Source organism: Ictidomys tridecemlineatus, chromosome 7 (genome assembly GCF_052094955.1).
Source record: "Ictidomys tridecemlineatus isolate mIctTri1 chromosome 7, mIctTri1.hap1, whole genome shotgun sequence".
In the NCBI taxonomy this organism is placed as follows: Eukaryota; Metazoa; Chordata; class Mammalia; order Rodentia; family Sciuridae; genus Ictidomys; species Ictidomys tridecemlineatus.
This window is the reverse complement of record NC_135483.1, coordinates 93,414,806-93,436,312: the sequence shown is the minus strand read 5'-3', so window position 1 is coordinate 93,436,312 and position 21,507 is coordinate 93,414,806. Positions and strand designations below refer to the sequence as shown.

Here is a 21,507-nt window from a genome sequence, read left to right as displayed (position 1 = left end):
TTAACTTATCTTGTGATGTTCTACTTGATATTCATACCAGATGCATTTTGAAGGGTTCTGCATTGTTTCCTCTGCCCCATTCAGTTCTGAGTTTCTAGTTCAGATATCTCTAGGATGGCTTCCTCATACAGACTTCATTAGGGACAGATGATAAAAACCTAAGTCGGGTGATGACTGTGAAAATGAGAGGCTTTCAAAAGATAAGTCTGTCAGGATAGAAGGAAGGCCTGGTAGTCAAATGCCTATGTACTTTAGAAGAAAAGACTCAATTTGGATATCATCCTTAAGCAAAATCGCCATAGGGTTTGATAGAAAGGGCTTGTACACGGGACAGTCAAGGAAGGACTGGGTAGGATGTTCAGTTGTATTTCTTCCTTAATTCAGAAAATTAAGCCCTTAGCCTTTTTTGGTAAAATGAAAATACTGTCTGACATCAAATATTAAATGAGATACTAAATGCTAAGGCTTGAACAAAATCAGTTGTTGAACATTCTGGCTCCCACTACTTGCCTTGCAGGGAAGTGGCATTAAAAAAAAAAGTAAGCTTATGGATATAAGAATTTTTGGCACCGGGTAGGTGCTCAAAAGATATTTTTTCTTATTATAGAAAATTTCTATTCTTAAGGAAAAAAAATACTCCTCCACACTTGAAATAACTTGAAAATCTTTTCAGCCAGACACTAATGAAACAACTTAGCAATAAGTTATAGCTATATTTACATTTCAAAAAACCAACTTTCATCTCCCCTGTGGTCTCGAGTGCACACATACACACACACAACCCAAATAAAATCCTTTGAAAAAATAATGTATCTGGTTTCATTTCTCTTAGTGACATCTGCAAGAATGAGACCTGTGTGATTATGTATCAAGTACAATGAAACATTAATATTCTGAAGACTTTGCGGGAGACTATTTCTTCTCCACTTTGCAAGGCTTTAACTTACTCCTTGCGTTCTTCAGCAAGCCCCTGTTGACCATGCACTCCATGTCTGTTATAGCACTAGACACCAAAGCTGCAATGACCAATGAGAGATTGCCTTTACCTCAAGGAGCTTGCAGTCTGGCTGTGGAATGACATGCAGTGGAAGACGAATAGTGTAGAGAACAGGGTAAAGGGAGAGGGAAAAATATGGAAATGAACATAAATATAGTGGTGTGTTGCAGATGCAGTAATGCACAAAGAAGCAGTGTTCCTGGGTCTGGGAAAGAAAGAACAGGGAACAGGAATAGCTTCAGAGAGGTGGTAAATTCTCTGTGAACTGGGGCCAAAGTAAGGAGCAGTATCTACCAGGCAGGAAAAAAAGGAGGGATATTCCTATGGCGGAATGGTATACTTATATTCCGGGATCCAGAGTAACAGTGACTAGTTCCTCAGAGCTGGTGGGAGCATAAGAAAGCAGAGAAAACTCAAGAGGAGGCAGGAATGTGAGCTGTCCATTTGAGTTTTATAGCAAACTTATCTGGCTCTATGCCTTACCATCTCACTTACAAAATAAGAGTGATTACTTCCTTACTAAATCACTGTAGGATTTAGAGATACCCCATCAAAGTTCCTAGAGACATGTGTGTGTGTGTGTCATCATCAGTGAACTTCACAATGGTGATGATGAAATCAGTCACCATGGCAACAGGTATGGTGGTGGTAAGCTCCCTGGTCTGTTTGCCTCATACATCCCACCACCTGCAGCATCGTCTTCTTTCCCCACTCTTCAATAAGCTTGCTATTACTTGCCCCTCAAGTCTCAGTTCAAAGATTCAAACTCCTATCTACAAGTTGGATAAGGTGCCCCTTCTCTGATCTCCTGAACACATTCTGTGTACCTTGATCATGAAACTGCCCACACGCGATGGTCAACAACAGCCTATTGGTCCTCCTCATTCATCCTAGGAAGAAGGAAAAACAAGCCACACTGTCAACTTTTTAAAGATTGGCTAGGACTTATGTCTTGGTTCCCTGCTTTGTGCAACTTATCTCTCTTATACTTCAATAAATATTTGTTGAATTATCATAGTTACAGGAATAATACTGGAAAAGTAAAAGCCAAAAGCATCTTTTATAAAATAAAATGCTCTTCTACAGGGTTTCTGATGGTGAGTATAGCAAATAGAGATAAAAGTTTTTCAGATGAATAAAAATGCTTCATCTTCTGTATGGCTTAGAGTCTAGCAGCAGTATCAGCAAAATGTCGAACTTTGTTTATTGGGTTTTGCAAAACTGACATAACCGTGACCAAAACTTAGGCAGAATCCACCAGAACAATCACAAATTAGAACTAGAAAAATATTATGGAAATTGCCATGAAAAAAAATCCCCAGGTAATGAAAGTATCAGGCACAAAGAACATGGTATGGCAAATACCTGGGTTTGTTTTAGACTCAGAGAGAAAGCAAGTTTGTTTGGAGAATAATGATTAGGAGGAAGAATGATATGCAAGGTAGGCAGAAGGAAGAACAAGAGCCAAATGATACATAGTTGTCAGGGTAAAACTAAAGATCTTGGGTTTTCTAAAAGTAAAGGTTTAAACTAGGTGTGCAAAAATAATTAGAGTAACATTTTAAGCCCATCACTCAGAGGGCAAGTTGAGATTTTCTTGTAGTGAAAGTCCATTGGAATCCAGGAGTCCATTGATGTTTTTGCCATAATTCAGGTGGGATGTTACAGGACAAGGAATTCAGGTGCTGCTGGTGGAGGTGGAGAGACATGGTTAGACTGGAGAAGTAATTAGGAGATAACTGGAAGGCACTCATTGATGAATTGGATGGTGGACTAAAAAGAAGAGATTCTGAGTAATATTTCATTGTGTATATATATTACATTTTATTTATCCATTCATCTGTTCATAGGCATTGAATCTTGTTTCATAGCTTGACTATTGTAAATTGTGCTGCTATAAACATTGATGTGGTTGCACTCCTATAGTATGCTGATTTTAGATCTTTCAGATATGGATCAGGAGTGGAATACTTGGGTCCATCAGGAAGAATAAAATTATGGCATTTGCCAGTAAATGGATGAAATGGGGGACCATCATGATAAGTGAAGTAAACAAGACAAGAAAGTCAAAGTTTGAATGTTTTCTCTGATATACAGAACATAGACCAAAATAAGAAGAATTAAAGGAAGGAAGGAAGGAAGGAAGGGGATTGGAAAACAGAAGAACAATCAGTGGAGGAGAGGAAGGGGCTTGAAGAGAGGGAGGAAGGATGGGAAAAGGGAAGACTGGTGGAATTAATGTAAACCTAACATTCTGTGTGCATATATGAATAAACCACAGAGAATCTCACCTTCTTGTATATCTACAAGGCACTGACTTATAAAGCAATAAATAAGTAGCAGAAAGATCAGTATAGTAGAGGTAAGGGAAGAGAAAGGAGAGAGGGGAAAGAGATACTTGGGACTAAATTAGAGCAAATTATATTCCATGCTTGTATAAGTATGTCAAAATCAACCCTAATATTATGTATGACTAAAATGAACTAATAAGAAGAGAAGATGAACCTTAGGTCTTTGACTTACATGAGTAAAGGATGGTGGTAAAATTTTTAAAAGTTAGGTAAGAGAGGGTAGGCAGCAAAGATGAGAAGTTCTGATCTTAAAGTATTAAGTTTATGGTGCCTTTTTAGACATTCAAGGGACAATGTCGAGTAAAGTGTGGATATGAGAATAGAGGTCAAGCAAGAGGTCTAGGTGGGAGTTCTAAATCTGTTGGTGTTTAATGTAGGGAAATTAAATCTGTGGGATTTATTGGCCTCATACATCCAGACGTCACAAACTGAAGGTCCTACGCCCTCTCTAAGTCATTTTGAATGTGGCCCCATATGTCTTATTGTCCCACCACAAATTCCCCTGCAAAGCCCTTCTTTGGGGAGAAGGAAGAATTTGCTCTGTGCACCAGCAGCGCTCACTTCAGGTACTAGTTTCATCTAACCTCAGTCTTCATGTTATGTCTTAACCATGAGGCATCTGGGTTGAAATGCTTCTAAAGGCTTAAGGACTCCAAGAATCTGGAAAGGAGGTCTCTGTGACAGACCTGAGTAACCCTTCAAATTCAAAGATGAATATCATCATTATTTTCCTTCATATTCCACAGATCCTAATTCAATGATGTGCAATAAAGAAAATACAATGCAAAATTGATTGTATATTGAGTCGCTTAATACAAAACAGTCAAGTCTCCCCTCTTCCTGCCCTTTTATTCAAAAGTGATAGAAAGCTTTGCTGTGAAGCAATCAGAGACAATGTTGCATCTTGGTTTATCACACCTTTGTTGAAACAGTGCTTACTTAGATCATGGCATTGCCTAACTTTCCCATTATGGACACGACATGTTCATCACATTCTAATATCTTCTTTTCCAATTTCTGTGGTGAATACTGAACATATCTTTTGTTATCTACCTCTAAACCATTGAATCTCCCTGATGACTTCTAAAACATTAGTTGTATAACCAGCTTCTCTGCTTGCTCCACATAACCACATGTATCATCAAACACTTGGACAAGGAGTTGTAGGACTTCATTCTAGCCAATGAAAGTTGAGGGAAATTGTGTGGTGGGGAAAGCTTTCTTAAAAAGAAACCAAAGGAAGAAACTTCTTTTTATCTACTGGACGTTGTCATTTATCATGTCATGAATGCTTTCATTTCATCAATTTTGAAATGAAAACAACCATATAGTCACCATGATGAAAGCTTTGTCTGAGACAAGGTAGAAAAATTCAAGGTCTCTCCAACCTAGGTCATAAATTTAGGCACTGAATTAACTGACTCTGGAGGTTTCTACCAAGGGATTGTCCATTTTCTGAAATTATTTATTTTCTTTTTCTTTTAGTCAATTCATTTAGAATCTTAGGGTATTTTCTGATGCTTCCAGCAAACAATATCTCAATTACTAAAATTTACATGTTCTTTAATTTATTCTAAATCTCAAAGGGCTATGATCCTTTGAAGGGTGAATGATAGAGAGGTAAGAACATAAATCATCATAGCCACACTAAGTGTTATGAGACAATCCTGCATAATGCAGATACAGATACAGACATAAAGACATAAGATTGTAGTTCCTGTGTAAAAAAAAAAAAAAGATGGATAGAGAAACTCTCTCATCACCTATTTTCCCTTTCTAATTCTCAGATTTCTTGTGTAAAAAACAAGTCTTGGCTAGCCTATCTCTAAAAAGCATCTAAAATTTCATGGTTGTAGACTCACAACACACCAAATGCATTTTAATCTTTGCTATATCCTCTGGAAAATGATGTGAGCCATTAAGGAAGATCCTTCAAAAAAGTACCCATGACAGTTTTATTAAAGACAACACATGGCTTAGATAAACCATACAACTAGGAAAGAATGTCTGCATTTCCACACCTGAAATCTCCAGGTATTCTTTATGCTTAAATCTGATGCTGCTCAGAGAGATCATTCAAGTTTTTTTAGGTATTGCAGAAATGACACATCGGCAACCAATGTCCAAGAAAATGGTTATCTGTATGTTATCTGAAAATATTAAAGAGGAAAATTTTAGTACTGCTAAGTGACTGACATTAGTCCAAAAAGACTCTTCAGGATTAAAAAGTTATCATTAAATCAAAGCTTTTAAAGACCAGTTATTAAGCTATTATTAGCATTCAGGAAAGTGGGTGGTATCTTTCTAAATCAATCTAATGAGCAAACCTTTTGTTCTTAATAAAATTTACCACCAGCAAATCCTATCTGGATTAAAACATCTTAGATTCAGTTAATTCTGAAGGGTGGACCAGGAATATGTTACCTTGTTCCCTTTCTACCTGAAGTCATAAACCTCCAGAGGGCTTCCAAGGTCACCAACATGGGCCCCAATTTAGATCTCAAGATCTGGATTTACACTATTTGCCTATAAGATTTGTCCTATGAATACAGTAAAATTATTTCTTTAATTAATTAACCTTCTTAATTTTTGTTAGATATACATGACAGAGTATATTTTGATACATGGAATGTAACTTATTCTACTTAGGATCCCATTCTTACATGATGTGGAGTTTCACTGGCTGTATACTCGGTACAGTCAAATTCTGAGAGATAACACAAAATCCAGCCTCCCCACATGTTCATGAACTCTCCTTTCTCACACCTCCTAATTACTTGCACTCTACAATCCAGTCAGTCTCAGCTATTACCTGCTCTTGTGACCAGTGCAGTGCTGCCTCTTCTCCTTGTTTTTTCTGCCTGGAATATATTCTTCTCCTCTTTTTACCAACCTAATTTCTATGTGAGGTTGTGTCCTAGGCTTAAAGAATGCTTCCTCCCTAAAAGCTTGTATTTACCCACTTTGCACTTGATATTGTAACTGTATTAACTTATATTCTAGACCTTGCTCTGAATTACTACCCTACTCAGGTTATAATGCTCTTTTACTAAATCTTGAATGACTAAAACAATGAAAGAGCAAATCTAAGGCTCTATCCATCACACTACATTATGCTTACCAGTTGACCAAAGTCAACAGTTCCGGAACTTAACTTTTACTTGATTTTATTTCTTTCAAAGGATTTATATAATGAGGAAAAAATTGCCATATTTGCCCTTCCCTGATCAAAGAATGCCTCCTTGCATAATCTTTCTTCCCTAATTCTTTTATTGTCTCAAAAAATATTCAAGTAAAGGGCCCACCTATTAAAGACAATAAATACTTTCGTGCTATTTACTTTCCATCAAAATATAGTGGAATCCATTTTTCTTAGAGCAAAATCCTAGAAACCAAACTTATGAGAAGTGGTGGTTTGAAGTCTAGCAGCAGTGATTGATCTTATAAATTAAGGTTTCCAATGAGAAAGAGCCTCTACACCAAAGTGCTAGTAAATAGTCCCCTTGCAAAGCCATATCCATTCAAACCAACAACAACTAGAGTCTGCCATACTAATTCAACCTCCAAAACAAAACAGGGTTCATCTGTATTTGGATACAAGACATCCTTCAACTATGATATAGAAAGATACTCATAATGCAAAAACATTTTCTTAAATATACTGAAGCTATTCATTCTTAAGAGGAATAGATATCTATTGTCACAAATTTTGACATGCTTTGTCATTTCTTCAAATGTTATGTACATATTTCAAAGTAAGAGGTTTGGTTTTGTTTAGGTCTTCTTTGTTCTTTTGTTCAAAGAATATTAATCAAGCCCTTGCTATGCACCAGGTATTGGGATAGACACTGGAATTAGTGAAAGTAAAAGAGACTCTTGAAGAATCCTCATGAACTAGTGTGAGACATCCATGGAAATAAATATAATTCTAACTCAGAAGCTCAATTATTATTAAGGAGATACAGAAATTAGATGAGAGCATAGGAGATTAGGTGAGAACTTAACTATATCACAAAGAGTCTGAGAATCCTCCCCCAAAAAACTCTGCATGAGACTTAATGTCAGAGACTAGGTGTTTGATAAAAGAACCATTGTGTGGGAGATTCCACGAGAAGGAAACAGAAGCAGAACAGACAAAATACATAAGCAAATAAGCAGTTCAAAGACTTTATCCATCCCACGATAAAACTTCTCAATTCAAACATATGTACCATCCAAGAACCTAACCAGGTATTTAACATTTTGGTAGCACAGCACTGGGATGAGTAATTGTGTTTTTATTGGATTAATAAGTTCTTTAGATGGCATTTGAATCCAATTTCCTTCTTCCCTCTACCGTCTTGGTACAGGTCCATGATGAAATCTTACAGATGTTACAATATCAGAAGATTCTTTTCAGCTCTCCAGAAACTTCAAAATGAGTTTTGATCATCATTATAGTTAATAATAATTGCAAATAAAATTCTAAGCTTTTATGTCATAAAAATTGATTCTCACCATACACCTCTCTATGAAAATGTCATATCCCTTAAAAATTGCTACTGGAACAAATTATAATACAAAGCTCTTACATAGCATTTTTGTTTGGGGATATAATTTAAGTTTATTGCCCTTCTGTTAGGGGGAAGAAATGACTTATCAGGGTTAATTGTCTTCCCCCAAGCTCATATGATTCACTATAGTACAGGGGGAGTGAAAATTCAACTTAGGGATGCCCCTCCAGGGGAAAAACAATCAATCTGCCTGTACTTTGTTTGCATGAAGTCGAATAGTTTGTGCACATTTAATTTTAGTTCTCAACGGTAACTATAAAACAAGCAAAAACAACAAAGTGCTATGAAAATTCTCAAACAAATAAGCCTATTTAGAAGGTAAGTTTCCTTTATTTTGTTGCTTATCACCAAGTTTAAATCTAGTTCTGCTAATGAAACACCATGCCGTGTGTCCATGGGAGGTCAGGTTTGTTGCTAATGATAATTAATTTTGTTCCTGTGGGGTACTGCTACCAATTATGTCCTACCAATCCAGCATATACTTAAGGGTCAAAGAACATTCATGAAGAACAGAAAGGCTGTGGTGATCTTCCTGCATACTATTGTTTTGATGAGTTTCAGATGAAACTTGCATTTTGCTTAGTGTGACTGAAATTCCCAAGGCACCCAAAGGTGCTGATTGCCAAATGGCTCCAATCCAAGATTAGAGAATAAAATTACTGAAAGACAAACAAAATGTCAATATACTCATTTGAAAACTTTGCTATAAACTTAAAACACAAGGTGTGGCTTCCAAAACAGTTACCTGTTGAATAAGGCATTAAAAATTCCCTTAACTCTTCTTAGAACTAATAGAATTTGTTAATTTAACAATTAACAGATATATATTCAATGTCTCATATATGAAAAGCTTTGTGTCAAGTAATCCTTGTGGAGGACAAAAGACCTAATGAGGTCTTCTTCGATCTCACAGATGCAGGTTTTCAGGTGTTCACATCTGTGACACCTAGTTGTGGACAAATCGTACGTGTAGAACAAGCACAAATCTTGTCTTATTTGGTCATCCTTCAGCTCAGAGGTTCTGAAATGCCACTGTGTATCAGAATCACCTGAACGGCTTATTAAATTAGGTTGCTAGGTCCCACCTTCAGAGTTTCTGATTCTGTAGGTATAGATAGAGACAAATCATTTGCATTTCTCATGAGTAACCAGGAAATATTGACAATGTTTGTCCAGGGAACATATTTCCAAAAACAACTGTCTTAGTTTCTTTATCCCATCTCATTTACAGACCCATCCTGCCTTTTCATTGACAGGCATTTTATTAGCAACAAAGTCTTTAATAACTGACCAAAATGTGAGTTTAGACAAAATCATTAATACATCACTTTTCCAAAGAGAAAATTAAGTGATATTAAATATTTTATGAAATTTTCTAAATTTACCCAACAACACACTATATGACAACACTTCTTTAGAACTGATTGTGAAACATTATAAAAGTTAAAAAAGAAATTACCCATTGAGAGAAAAGCTAATAAAATATAAAATTGTTCAATTATTTTACATTGTTCTTCTTTATTAAAAAGAAAAAATCTTTAATGCTTCCTTTAAAAAAAACAGTTGACTTTATAGCCCTTTGAAATAAAATTGTCCTATAATCATTTAAAGGTTTAAAACCTTAGCCATAAATGAAAATTGTAAATGACTATAAATTTGTCATTAGCAGAATTTCTAACTTCTGGTTCCCTTCATGCTTACTCTAAGATAGACTGTGATTTTGCTTCAAGCATATGAAGAAACTATGACAGAATAATTAAAAAGGTGTAGAACATTTCTAAAAGATAGAAAAAAATTGTCATACAAACAAAATATTCTTCATCCTTCATTGTTTATAAGTCCTCTCTTTTTGTTTCCTCTATCAACACTTAGAAGAGCAGCCCCTTCTCCTAAGACTGAAGGAAAATCTGTACTTTGCTGAATGGAACTGCAGAGTTCACTGATGTCCTCAGTAACTATAGAATTTTAACAGTAACTTTTTCTTTAGTGCATGTCTGAGTCTGTATTGTGGTCACACTTGAAGGAAGTTTCTTTTTTTTCCCCCATGCCTAAAGTCCTTAGGATTAGGAATCAAAAAAGAATAAGACACAGTACCATATAGAAATATTACACATTACAATCTTTGCACTTAGAAATTGAAGTAATAGGAAGCATGGGAGAATCCTACATTTTGCATATGTATGATATGACATGTATAAAAAGATAATCTTTTTTCTTATATATTCCTTGCGCTGATAAACTCTTGTGGCTATCACTTGCATATATAATTATGACATACTCTTAGAGACTAAACTGCAATACTAGCTCATTATCATATAAAAATCATGAGGTGCCCATCCCTTAGGTTAAGGGCATAGAATTAATAACCAGTGAGATGCCATAGTGCAATTTCAAGCCAGTCACCATGCCAATTCACCAGTGTCATGCTCCAAATCACCAATTTGCTAAATGAAGAAATTATTGCCCAACCACCCTATCCTCAAATCTACAGATTAATCAGAAAATACTTCTGAAAGATTTCATTCTCTTTGACCCAACTATTTTTATAATTTCATTTACACTTTTGACATAGTATTTGTAAAAAATTATGGGATACAGTATAGTAATTCTACCCATTTATTTTCTCTTATTTCCCATAGCAAGAGTATGTGGGATAGAGTCTTTATTACTTTATTAGCATATTGACTCATCAACATTGCTACATAAAATTCAGTTGAAATTGTCATGAAAAAAATTGTCAGCTCAAGATGATGAGCAAAATACAGTATATATGATACAATATATATGATTCCTGACCTAGGAATCACTGACTCCAGATAATTCACTCACTATTTCTAATTTCAAAACAATAAAATGAAAATTTTCTTCTACTTCCTTAGACACACTGGGATACTAGAGTTATATTAAAATATGAAAGAATTTTTTTATATTCTCTGTACATCTTAGGGGTGAAGTTCTAAATAAGTAATTCCACTGGGGGGGGGAGAGGGAGCAAAACAAGGATTTGGCTGGAAGATTTAATTTATTTTCAGCTTAACCAAGAGAAGCCAAGACAGTAAAGACAAAAGCAAGTTTGTTCCCCAAGGGGGAGGAAATTCTTGAAAAAATTTACAACAGAAGACAGGAATTGATGTGAATATACTTTGTATACAACCAGAGGTATGAAAAATTGTGCTCTATATGTTTAATAAAAATTATAATGCAAAAATAAATAAATAAATAAATCCTTAAAGAAAAAGAAAAAGTTTACAACAATGCCAAGATTAAATTATATACGTATTTGACATTCCCAGATAGTCCCCCTAAAGTTTTCCATTATAGATTTCAGACTGAAAGATTCCCCCCACTCCTTATAAGGTTTATAATCATTTCAGGAAAAACTTTGCAAGCTCTGAATTTGGAGAGGGTTTCATGAGAGAACTGCATTTAGCATCCATCCAAAGTGATCTGAGAACAGGCTTGGTACCTTTATTTTACTTCTTCTGTTCCCTTCTCTCCTATAAGTTTTGACTATAGGAAGATACCTGCTGAAGTCCATCAGAAAAATTGATTCAGAGACTAGTTGAACTAAAGAATGGCAAGAATGACAAAATCAAACACCAAGCAAAGCAAATAATGTTGACAATCATTCCGTTATGACTCTTATCCATCACTCCTTCTCTAGATTGACACTACTAAGACCACAGATACCTTTCAGTGGCAACCACTACCGAATATGAGAATTGCAAATTTCATCACTTTTTAAACTTCAAGTGGGATACACAAACACCATACACACTCACACACACACACACACACACACACACACACACACACACACACACACACTTGCTCCTTCTACAGATTTTTCAGCATATGCAATTCACTTTTATCCATTCCTATTGCATTCTTTTTTAGTAGTAGTTATACCATCAAGAGAAGAAACAGCCAGCATTTACTACAGTGACAGGTTGGGAATTCTCCCTCGAGGTTTATTACACTGAGCTATGTGTAAAAAGCCCTGAAGGACTTAGAGTTTCTAAAATGGAGCAATATGCCAGTTTTCAAGTACCTGAGTATTACAGAGTCCTATAGTGGGTTATCATTATCTTCAGGCCAATCAAATTCCATGAGAGGGATTTATTTTAAATTGTCAGATAGTAACATTAACAATTAGGGAAAAAATAACTCTAAACAGCCATGCTTGAACCTTAGACTCCAAAAGTTCAGAGTCTTTTAAACCCTGATGTACCATAGCTTTCCAAAAGCTTCTCATCATAGGGTTTTTCTTTAGGTTGTTATTGCATTTTGCTCATAGGCTAATGCATTACCTAAATATAGATAGCCATTTTTAGTATAAATTCCAAAAGCCATAAATGTTTCATAATTGAGAACATAATTTGAAGTAAGAGAGCTTTTCCACTCATCCATTTTTACTGTTGCAAATTGGAAAATACTCAAGTAATTACTCCCTTAATAGTTCAATGCTTGCAACTATACATACTTTATGAACATCACAAGCATCCTTAGCTCCCCAGGGCAATGTGGGGGGTGCACAAAAGAACTTAACTTGTACAATTAACCAAATCACCCAGAGCTTTGATTCAAGATTCTTTCATTAAGCCATTAATATAACACATTGCTAAGTGGTGGGTTGTCCAATTTTTATGATGCCTTTCATTTCAATTCAATGGCTGCAGTTAGAATAAAAAAACAGCATCTGCAAGATCAGCAAGATGATGCAAAACCCTCATACTAGAAACATTTCTGTTTTTGCTCCACAGTTTGTCTGAGAGCAGTCAATTCCAGAGCACTAATAAGAAAAGTGATTTTAAGTCCCAGAAAGTAGCATTCATTTGTGCTTACCCAATAAAGAATAGGGCAAATAAAAATGCTTGATTCCTGTGACCTCAAACACTTAAACAGAAAGCCACTGGTCGTTTATGGTTTTCTAGACAAAGGTAGATGGAGAATCTGTAATTCTATCTCACTTTAAACTACAACACATATTTCCAAATAGAGTTTGTACATCACAATATGGAATGCCATATATTAACTATTTTGGCATTATTCAGTGATGGTATGCTTATATAATTGATGTATGTGGAACTCTGACATGCAGAAAACAATTTAATTCCTAAAGCTCAACATTTATTTCTAAACTTGGATGAAGTACAGAGAATCCAGTGCTGAAAAAGATTCTGCTTTTGCCATTAGAGAAGATGTACATTTCTGAATTTGAACTTCATGTGATTTCAACTAACTTCCTATGTTTATATATAATGGGAGTTTAATTATAACTTGTTAGATATATTCTGCTGACCTCATTGCTTTTAAAAATTTGCAGATGAATGGAGTAAAATGTTTAGTTTTGGGTTTATTTATCATTGAAAATCTCTGACTTAAGGTAGGAAAGTTCAGAAGAAAGAAATGTTGCTGAAAATTAGATTATTTTTGTAATTACAATCTATATAATATTGTCAAGGGCCAGAGATATAAACCAGATAGTATTGTAAATCACAAAACTTCAAGCTTCTTAAATTCTGGCATCTTAATAAAAGGTATGCACTTGCATGTTAATGAGATATAACTGAAGATGATACATTAGGTTATCAGTTTTCTTCATGAATGAGTTTCAGAGGAACGCATCACTATGGCTCAAGATGAAAAGTAATCACATACAAAATATAATCCAGTTCAGACTGATGGAAATATAGAGCAAATCCCTGATTATAAGCATGACCATTTATGAGGCTGCTTAAAATTAAAAGTATCCTAAATAAAATTATGCAAAAGGAGTGACATAAATATCACTTAACATTGGAACAGAAAAAAATGAAATTTTGAGAATTTTACTTTTGACTGTGATTTTTGGTTTGTCAGAAAATCACAAATTTATAACAAGCTTTGGAAATAAAGAATGTCTCAAGTCATTTCACTGACTTTGAGCTAAATGATGGTATACATAAGAACATGTGGTTCTATGCTCTATAGCTTTTACACTATCTCACTGAAGTCACTTTAGTATAACACTAGTTCAATGCTCACAATGAGGGAGATGCTTTTCTTTGGAAAGATAAATGATCTAAATCCATATGACCAGAAAGTGCAGTTATCAAATTTGTAGTCAGTTTAAGTTTATCTGTTTCAAGTAGTTTGCAAATTCTTCACCAGTTCCATTAAAGAAAACTGACATGGACTAGCAACTCTTAAAGTTTATTTCTAAAAAAGATCAGTAATCAATTCTCAGTCAAAACAAAAGCCAAAGTCATCAGGAGATAGAATGATTCAGTGGAAACTACTCTTTGGTCCACGAACACATGCAAACAGAGCCTAACAATTTACTGAGATCCAACTTTCAACTCAAACCAACCAGGTATCTCCACTGTCAATGTCCTGCTATACAAACACCCAGCTGTGAGGTAGAGGAATGAAGGCACGTGCAGAAGCAGAGAGCAGAGACAAAACCCAGGTCCTACCTTGATTGTTTTTGAGGGTTGACACTTGATGTGATGGGAGACGCTGGCAGTTTGGTTCATGTTTCAGGACCCTGGACAGTGCACGATCCCAGGCGGAGTTCCAGGATAAACTAGAGATCAAGTCTCCTCTATTGGACTTCAGCAGGGGCTGCTGCTGTTGCTGCTGCTACTGCTGTTGCTTCTGCTGCTTCTGTTTCTGCTGCTTCCTCACTCCGGAGGCTGAAACGCTGTCAGATTGGAGGGATCTGAATCTCACTTAGCCCTAAATAAAGCCTTCATTTGGTTCATCCTTCTCAAAGCTCTTGGCAGTGTAAGAACAGAAAGCCAAAGACTGTTTAAATTCACTTGCACTGTATCTTTTCAGTACTGAGATGTGACAGCTCCACAGTACAGCCAATGATCTTAGCTCTCATTCTCCTTTCAAAGGGACGAATACCAGAAAACATACAGAGATCAACTGCAGTCCTACAGTTTAAAGGGACACTCGCAATAACTGTGGTTCCAGTTCCATCACATTATACCATATACAGTGCAAAACAACCTTCTCTCATTCTTTCACTCTGATTTTTTTTACTATAATTCATTCTCATTCAGATACTAAATTTTATTCCTTCCTGGGAAGTGTTGAAAATAGAAACCAGTAAATGCTTGAAAACTACCTGTTGCTTGTTTTAAGGTTTAGAGGTTTTACATCTGTATGGTGAAAGACTGACAGTCTCTATGGATATTTAAGGAATTTCACTGTAATTGTCAGGTAAGAAGCTGGCCATTTCTTCAAGTCAAGGAAAACTGAAAGTATATAAAAAGTTATAAATACAATAATTATTGTAGTTCCTGAGTGGTGCACCAAAGCAAGAACACAATTTATTTATTCCTTTTTTTTTTAATAGTCTTTCTACTTAAGGTCACATTTTCTGATTGTCTGGGACAAAACAGTAGTTAGCTCATGTTAGTCCAATTTTCCAAATGGCACTTAGGGAAAAATAAATCATAAACATTTATGAATAAGTTTTCCACATTAGAACTCATAATCACATCAGCACCAATTAGGCTAGATACATCCAGGTTTGATAAGAGATCCAGTTGGCTTGAATAAATTAAGAACATTATTTTCCAGTCTGTATTACAAAATATTTGACATTTCCTAGACTGAATGTGTATATCTCATGTATTTTTGAAAACCAACATTTTTTTTTTGCTCATTGGAAATAGATGCAGTTGATGAAAGGCCAAGCTTATAAGAGTCTATAGCATGAACCTTTATGATTAGGCCAAGACTGTCAAAGATAAATTTTAATGTGAGAAGTTTCAAAAAATGATTTTGGTGAAATAATTAACCTCAAACATCATTTTCTGCAATAGTACCTCTTCTGAAACAGAAAAGGGATCTAAATATTCTGGCAAAGTAGTCTGTGAATGAATATGAGAATGTCTGAAGTCACAAAGATTAATGGCAAGAGTATTAGAGAAATACAAAAAAAAAAAAAACATGAGTAATGAGTAATGAGATGAAACAAAGAAGATCCAAGCAAAAGGTCATGTTCAAGACCTAGTGGAAAGTGTCAGGCATCACTTGGAGCATAGCCAGGGTACCTTAGGACCAACAGATCTTCTGTTTCAAAGTTTAGCAGTTTAAATTAAAAAAAAAAGTTAGTATTTGTAGTTTTTTATTGTACTATGCTGCATTAAATAATCCATAAATAAAAAAGGAATTTATATTAGATGATTCCAAACATTTCACATTCCACAATAATGAAAACAACATATCAAATCTGTAGTATGAGCCAAAAACAATATTTAGAGGGAAATGTATATATTTAAGGATGTATATTTGAAATGCAGAAGGCATAAGTTTAATAATTTATAAGTTAAATATTCATCTCAAGGAGTTAGGAAAAATCACGATAAAATAAACCCATGTAATATAGAAAAGGAGGAAATAATAATGATAAAGGAAGAAATTAATGAAGTAAATATTAAAAATACAAAGTCTATGGCCCAGTGAGCAAACCCATGAGCATTTCAACATTTAGTTAGCAGTTTGATAATTTCTGAAGAGAGGAAGGCACCCATGGGAATGGCTTAGGTCCTCTCTCTTATGTAGTACTTGGAAATAAATACCTGTGGAAGCTCCAAACTAAATGATCTAGCTAGTTCAAACAGGAAGGGGAAGGCAGATCAGTAGAGTACAAAAGTTCAGAGTTCTTCATTTACATCAGAGAACAGTAAACTGTGGAAGGAACCATCAATACCCCAGGGAATCTTAATTGGACCCAGTGAGAGATCCAACATTTACATACCCACCACAATGAGGATGTGGGTGACTGGACCACAACAACTATGACCACATGAAACTTCATCTGTTCTCTACAAGTCTTCAGAACAATGTCCCATCCCCATCTGAATGGCTTTTGGATACAAGAAATATACTGGAACTATCAGATATAGGTAAGTGAGAAGAGTCCATCTGGAATTCCTTTCCAGATTTGAATTTTGAAAATAGAGAAAATTCACATGAAAAGGGTACATATTTTCTACCTATCCACCTTTCCCCTTTCCCACAATCTATCATTCTAGCAATCTTTAAGTCCCAAAGAAAATCAATTTTCAGAGGACAATACATTACCTAAGTCTCATTTTGGGTTTTGTTTTCTTTTCTGTTACATTACCATTTCATAAATCAATGAAATGAAAATATAGAGATTTTTAAACATTTCTATTCAGAAAAATGTATAGAATTTGTATAATTTTATAAAATCTTCTGCCTTAATACATTTAATTGGAATATAAAACTGAAAGATGATACAAATAAAAAAATCATTAGTCAAAACCTAGAAAATTACAGTTACTATTTCATAAGGATAATTCATATACATTTCTTCTAATTGGGATACACTGGGCTTATATGTTTAGTGTGAAAACAGCTGCAAAATTACATCACAGTGTATCACATGGTAGACTTGTTAAAAAAAGTCTACTCAGGAATGACTACACAGTGAATCATAATAAGAAAATCGAGGCAATTTAATCCCAAAGAACAATTTCAAATTTAATCAACACTAGTGATAATCAAATAAAAATATGTTGTAGGTTCCAAAGCTTCTGGAAAAATAGGAGTTTCTTGTACCCTTTATTAAAAAAAAGAAGGAAAATAGCTAATAATTTCAGAAAATTACCTATAATGTTTCTTAAACAGCTATTACTTTATCTGGGAAGTAAAAACCTAGAATTGGCTTAATGGAAATGTCCCATTAAAAATTATGTCAAACTCTATTGCCAATTGCACTTTCTTTGTTTCAGGTCCCATCTGCTTTAGCAAGCTCTAACCAACTAGTCAAACTTATAAACTATAAATTTCAAGCTTAGTCAAGGCCAGGTCCCTTGTCAATAGGAATATTTGAAAGGATGTTGGACTGTTTTTGGAGTCCACTACAAAAAACAAAACAAAAAAACCCCCCAAAACAAAAAAAACTCCAAATCCCTGCATGACCATAGGGGGATCAATACCTCATCTTAACACCACTGTGTGTATCCTAGTCTTCTGTTTGACCTGTCCACTAAATCAATTGCATGGTTTGCTAGAAATGCAAGGTGATTTCAATTGTCAGTTTCTTTGACTTGGACCTTAAGACCTTCCCCCAACTCCTGCATGCTGACTCATTTTCAGTGAATGGTCCCTAGTTCTGATATCTGTTCTGCTTCAGAGTGTTCCCCGAATGAACTCAAATAGAAGTCCTTGGCCTGATTCTGGCCTTTACTCTCTTCAAAAATTGATCTTTTTTGGAAACTAATCATACAGGAAAAATTGTGCTACAATAATATATAATCTCAAAATATCATTGTCTTAAAATAGTGGTGATTTCTTTCTTGTTATGCTGTATGCCAACACTGGTTTGGCATGGCATAGGAGGAATTCTTCCAGTTGTAGGGAACCCAGGCAAACAGAAGCCATGTCTTGATATAAGCTTCCATAATTAACATGGCAGAGGGAAGAAAACATGACAAAGTGTGCTATCACTTGGAGGTTTCTGCTCAGCAATGTCACATATCACTTCTACTTATGTTTTCTTGAACAAAGTCAGTCTCATGGCAACACTCAGCCCAAAGAGAAGCTCATTCAGGTTATCAGGAACTAGTCCCAATGCCTCTACAGTCCTCTAGCTGCTCTTTTCCGTACTGCAGAGCCACATACCAATCTCTGCCATCCAGACTCAAGATGCCAGCATGCTTATATCTGAGGCTCTATAGCCTATGACAAGCTCACAAGCTTTGCAGGTGTATATATAAGATAGAACTTCCATCTCCCATGTGTTCTATTCCAGTAGGGCTTTTATGACAGGTTTTCCTGGATTCTTCAGGAGTACAACACAGACCTATAACAATCCTTATAGGGAGGAAAATATCACAGTTGAATGTGAGCTCAATATGTGAAGTTCTCTACTGCTGTTATGTTTAGTTCTGCAAAAGCCAGGGACTTTCATAATTAGCAGAGTAGGCAAGTCTGAATACATTAAGGATACATAAACTTTATCCCTATGTTATATAAACAAAAGACAGATTCTTCATACAGATAAGCATTATAGCTCAACAAATACAAAAAAAATTGAAACTCACATTTTTCATTCTATCAATAGGAATCATTTCAAGGACTGCCCGAAAGTGCTCAAAGGTGGTATTATGAACACTACTTTTATTTTGTGTGGTCATTGGCAGTGTGACTCATTATCTGAAAGCCACCTCTCTAGAATTACATCCCATGAGATTCCAACCAAACCACGTGTTGAAGGACTTATGAAGGTAGTGATTTAGAAAGCCATGTCATAAATATCTTTCCATTTAAATAACTAAGTGGTTTATTATTCTCCCAAAGTCATGAAGTATTGCATTAGGCCACATAAAATGTGAGAGCAAGGATTAAAATCAACAAAGAAGTAAAATTATCATCTAGCCTATATCAGTCTGGCTCTCAAACTGCTTCCCAATTTCTATATCCAAAAAGAACAGAACAACACTCATTATTTCTCTTTGTATCTCTCTGTATTGCATTTGCCTTCTTGACTTTGCCTACTCTCCATCCCTTGTTTCACATCCTAATGGTTACCACAAACACTTCAGACTGAACATTTGGCTGACCCTTCCACTACAATTTGCTCCTAATCTGAGAACTACCTGCTTCCAAGTACACTAGATACAAACTTTGTATGATGCAAATGAACCTTGGGGTGCATGACTGTCAAAGATCATAAAGACAGAAGTTTCTGAGAAGTTTCACTCCCGCTCCTCATCAACCAGAACAAAATGCAAGCATCTCAGAAATTATCTCTTAAAAATGGAGTTCCACACCAATGAAAAGCCATGATGTTACCTCCACTAATGTCAGCTACTCTTATATTTTCCTATTTAATGGTGACATTTTGGTTTTGTAGAATAATTCTCTTTGCAAATTTTTTAGTTTAAAATGTGGTCCAAACCCTAAGTTTATAAAAAAAAAATAGATGTCCATGATTTTCTCATGAGGAATTTTTGGAGCATCCCTTCTTATTTCTGCAGTTACAAATAATTCTCCAAACAGGACCCCCCAAAGTGGCTTAGAATGTCCAGTTCCGTGTACAGATGTTTCCATGAACACACAGAATAAACACTGGAGGTAACTCTTCAAGTAAGCATAACAATCTGCTCTGTAATCCCTGACAAATGCCTTCAATAAATTCTCTCTGTAGCCACTGTCATAAATCACTGTGAAGACTGAATGTACACATAAAATCCATTGCACTATAGTTCCCGGGACACCCAGGAACAGACTACTTCATCTCCTTCAGCTATTAGTGACAGTAGTCCCCCAAGTCACCCTATACTATTTCAAAGTTCCAGAATCTGACTATTAGGAACTTTGCTATAGCTCCCTGGTCACCCATTCCTCCTGTTCTCATTCCTTCCTGTTCTGAGTGTTGTCCCAACATTTATGATCTGTAAGGAATTCAAGTTTAAGATTGATAACAGATGATACCAATAAAATCATAATTATTTAGGGAGTTCGGGCAGGCATCCAGACCTAAATCCCACTGCAGACTCCACTTTTCCCAAACAGTGGAATGCAGAGCCAATGTTTTCCAGGACTCAGTTCCTCCCTCTCCCAGTAGAAACAGCCTTCAGCTGCAGACACTGCCCATCTCATGTACTGACTTCTACCTTTGCAGCACTGAAGAAGTGTCATGCAGGTATTTTCTGTTCCATATAAAGCAGCAAAATGCATGTTAGCAAATTGTATTCTATTCTAATGAGATTATGGTCACATAACAAGTGTTCTGGAATATAAAAAATGTCCAAGGAAAAGCATTAACAAATTAAAAGTTTTTATATTTGGGAGACACCAAGTAAATGACGCAAATTATAAATATCTCCTCTTCCAAACCATTTATTGCTTCATTCCAGAAGAACCCTACAATCAAAGCTAAAAGAAACCTAAAGTCAAATTCAAGCAAAAAATATCTTAAGAAAGTGTTCATATTATTCCTTTCCTGCTGTCCCTAATCATTATACATTCTTTAATGCTTTTCTGAAATATTACTTCTGAGCTGAGGGTACAGCTTAGGGGTAGAGCACTTGCCTACCATATGCCAGTCCCTGCAAAAAAGACAAAAGCATAAAATAAAATGATGTGTCCTTCTTCAATTTTTTTCTTATTTTCCCAATTTAAGTTACCTCTGTTTCCCCAGATTTGATCTTTGCCTCTTTTATGGTACTAATTATATTCTGGTTTTTGTAACACTCCTGTATTGTTTGTATGATTATTCGCTTGCATGTAAGTTTGTTGAGGGATAAGATTGTAGTTCAAAATTCTTTCTACATTGTGCAACAATTACCATGTGCTATGTACATGAGATCAATAATTGCAAGTGATATTAACTGATTAATTAAATCATCAAATGAATTTTGTTCATTGAGTTTTTCAGTGAATAAACCACATTTAGCACTGCTTAGAGCAGTTTTGGTGGAATAGTAAAAGAAATAATCAGATTTCAACGAACTGAATAAAAGGCAAGCGAATAGACACAGGGTACATAAACCACTCTGAAAAAACTTAGCTATAAAAAGGAAAAAATTGGCTTAGAAAAGGTAATAGTACCATATGTATGAAAGTGTGTGTA

At 35.3% G+C, this 21,507-nt stretch overlaps 1 protein-coding gene across 1 annotated transcript in view; it reads right to left on the bottom strand.

Annotated features, from left to right (window-relative positions):
- Positions 1–14,726, bottom strand: part of Dpp10 (dipeptidyl peptidase like 10) — a 1,268,842-nt gene extending 1,254,116 nt beyond the window's left edge. The window contains exon 1 of the mRNA XM_040294095.2: positions 14,360–14,726. Within this exon, the coding sequence (XP_040150029.1) occupies positions 14,360–14,419 (60 nt within the window). The 5' untranslated portion in view covers positions 14,420–14,726. The remainder of the gene's footprint in view (positions 1–14,359) is intronic.
- Positions 14,727–21,507: the final 6,781 nt, after the last annotated feature.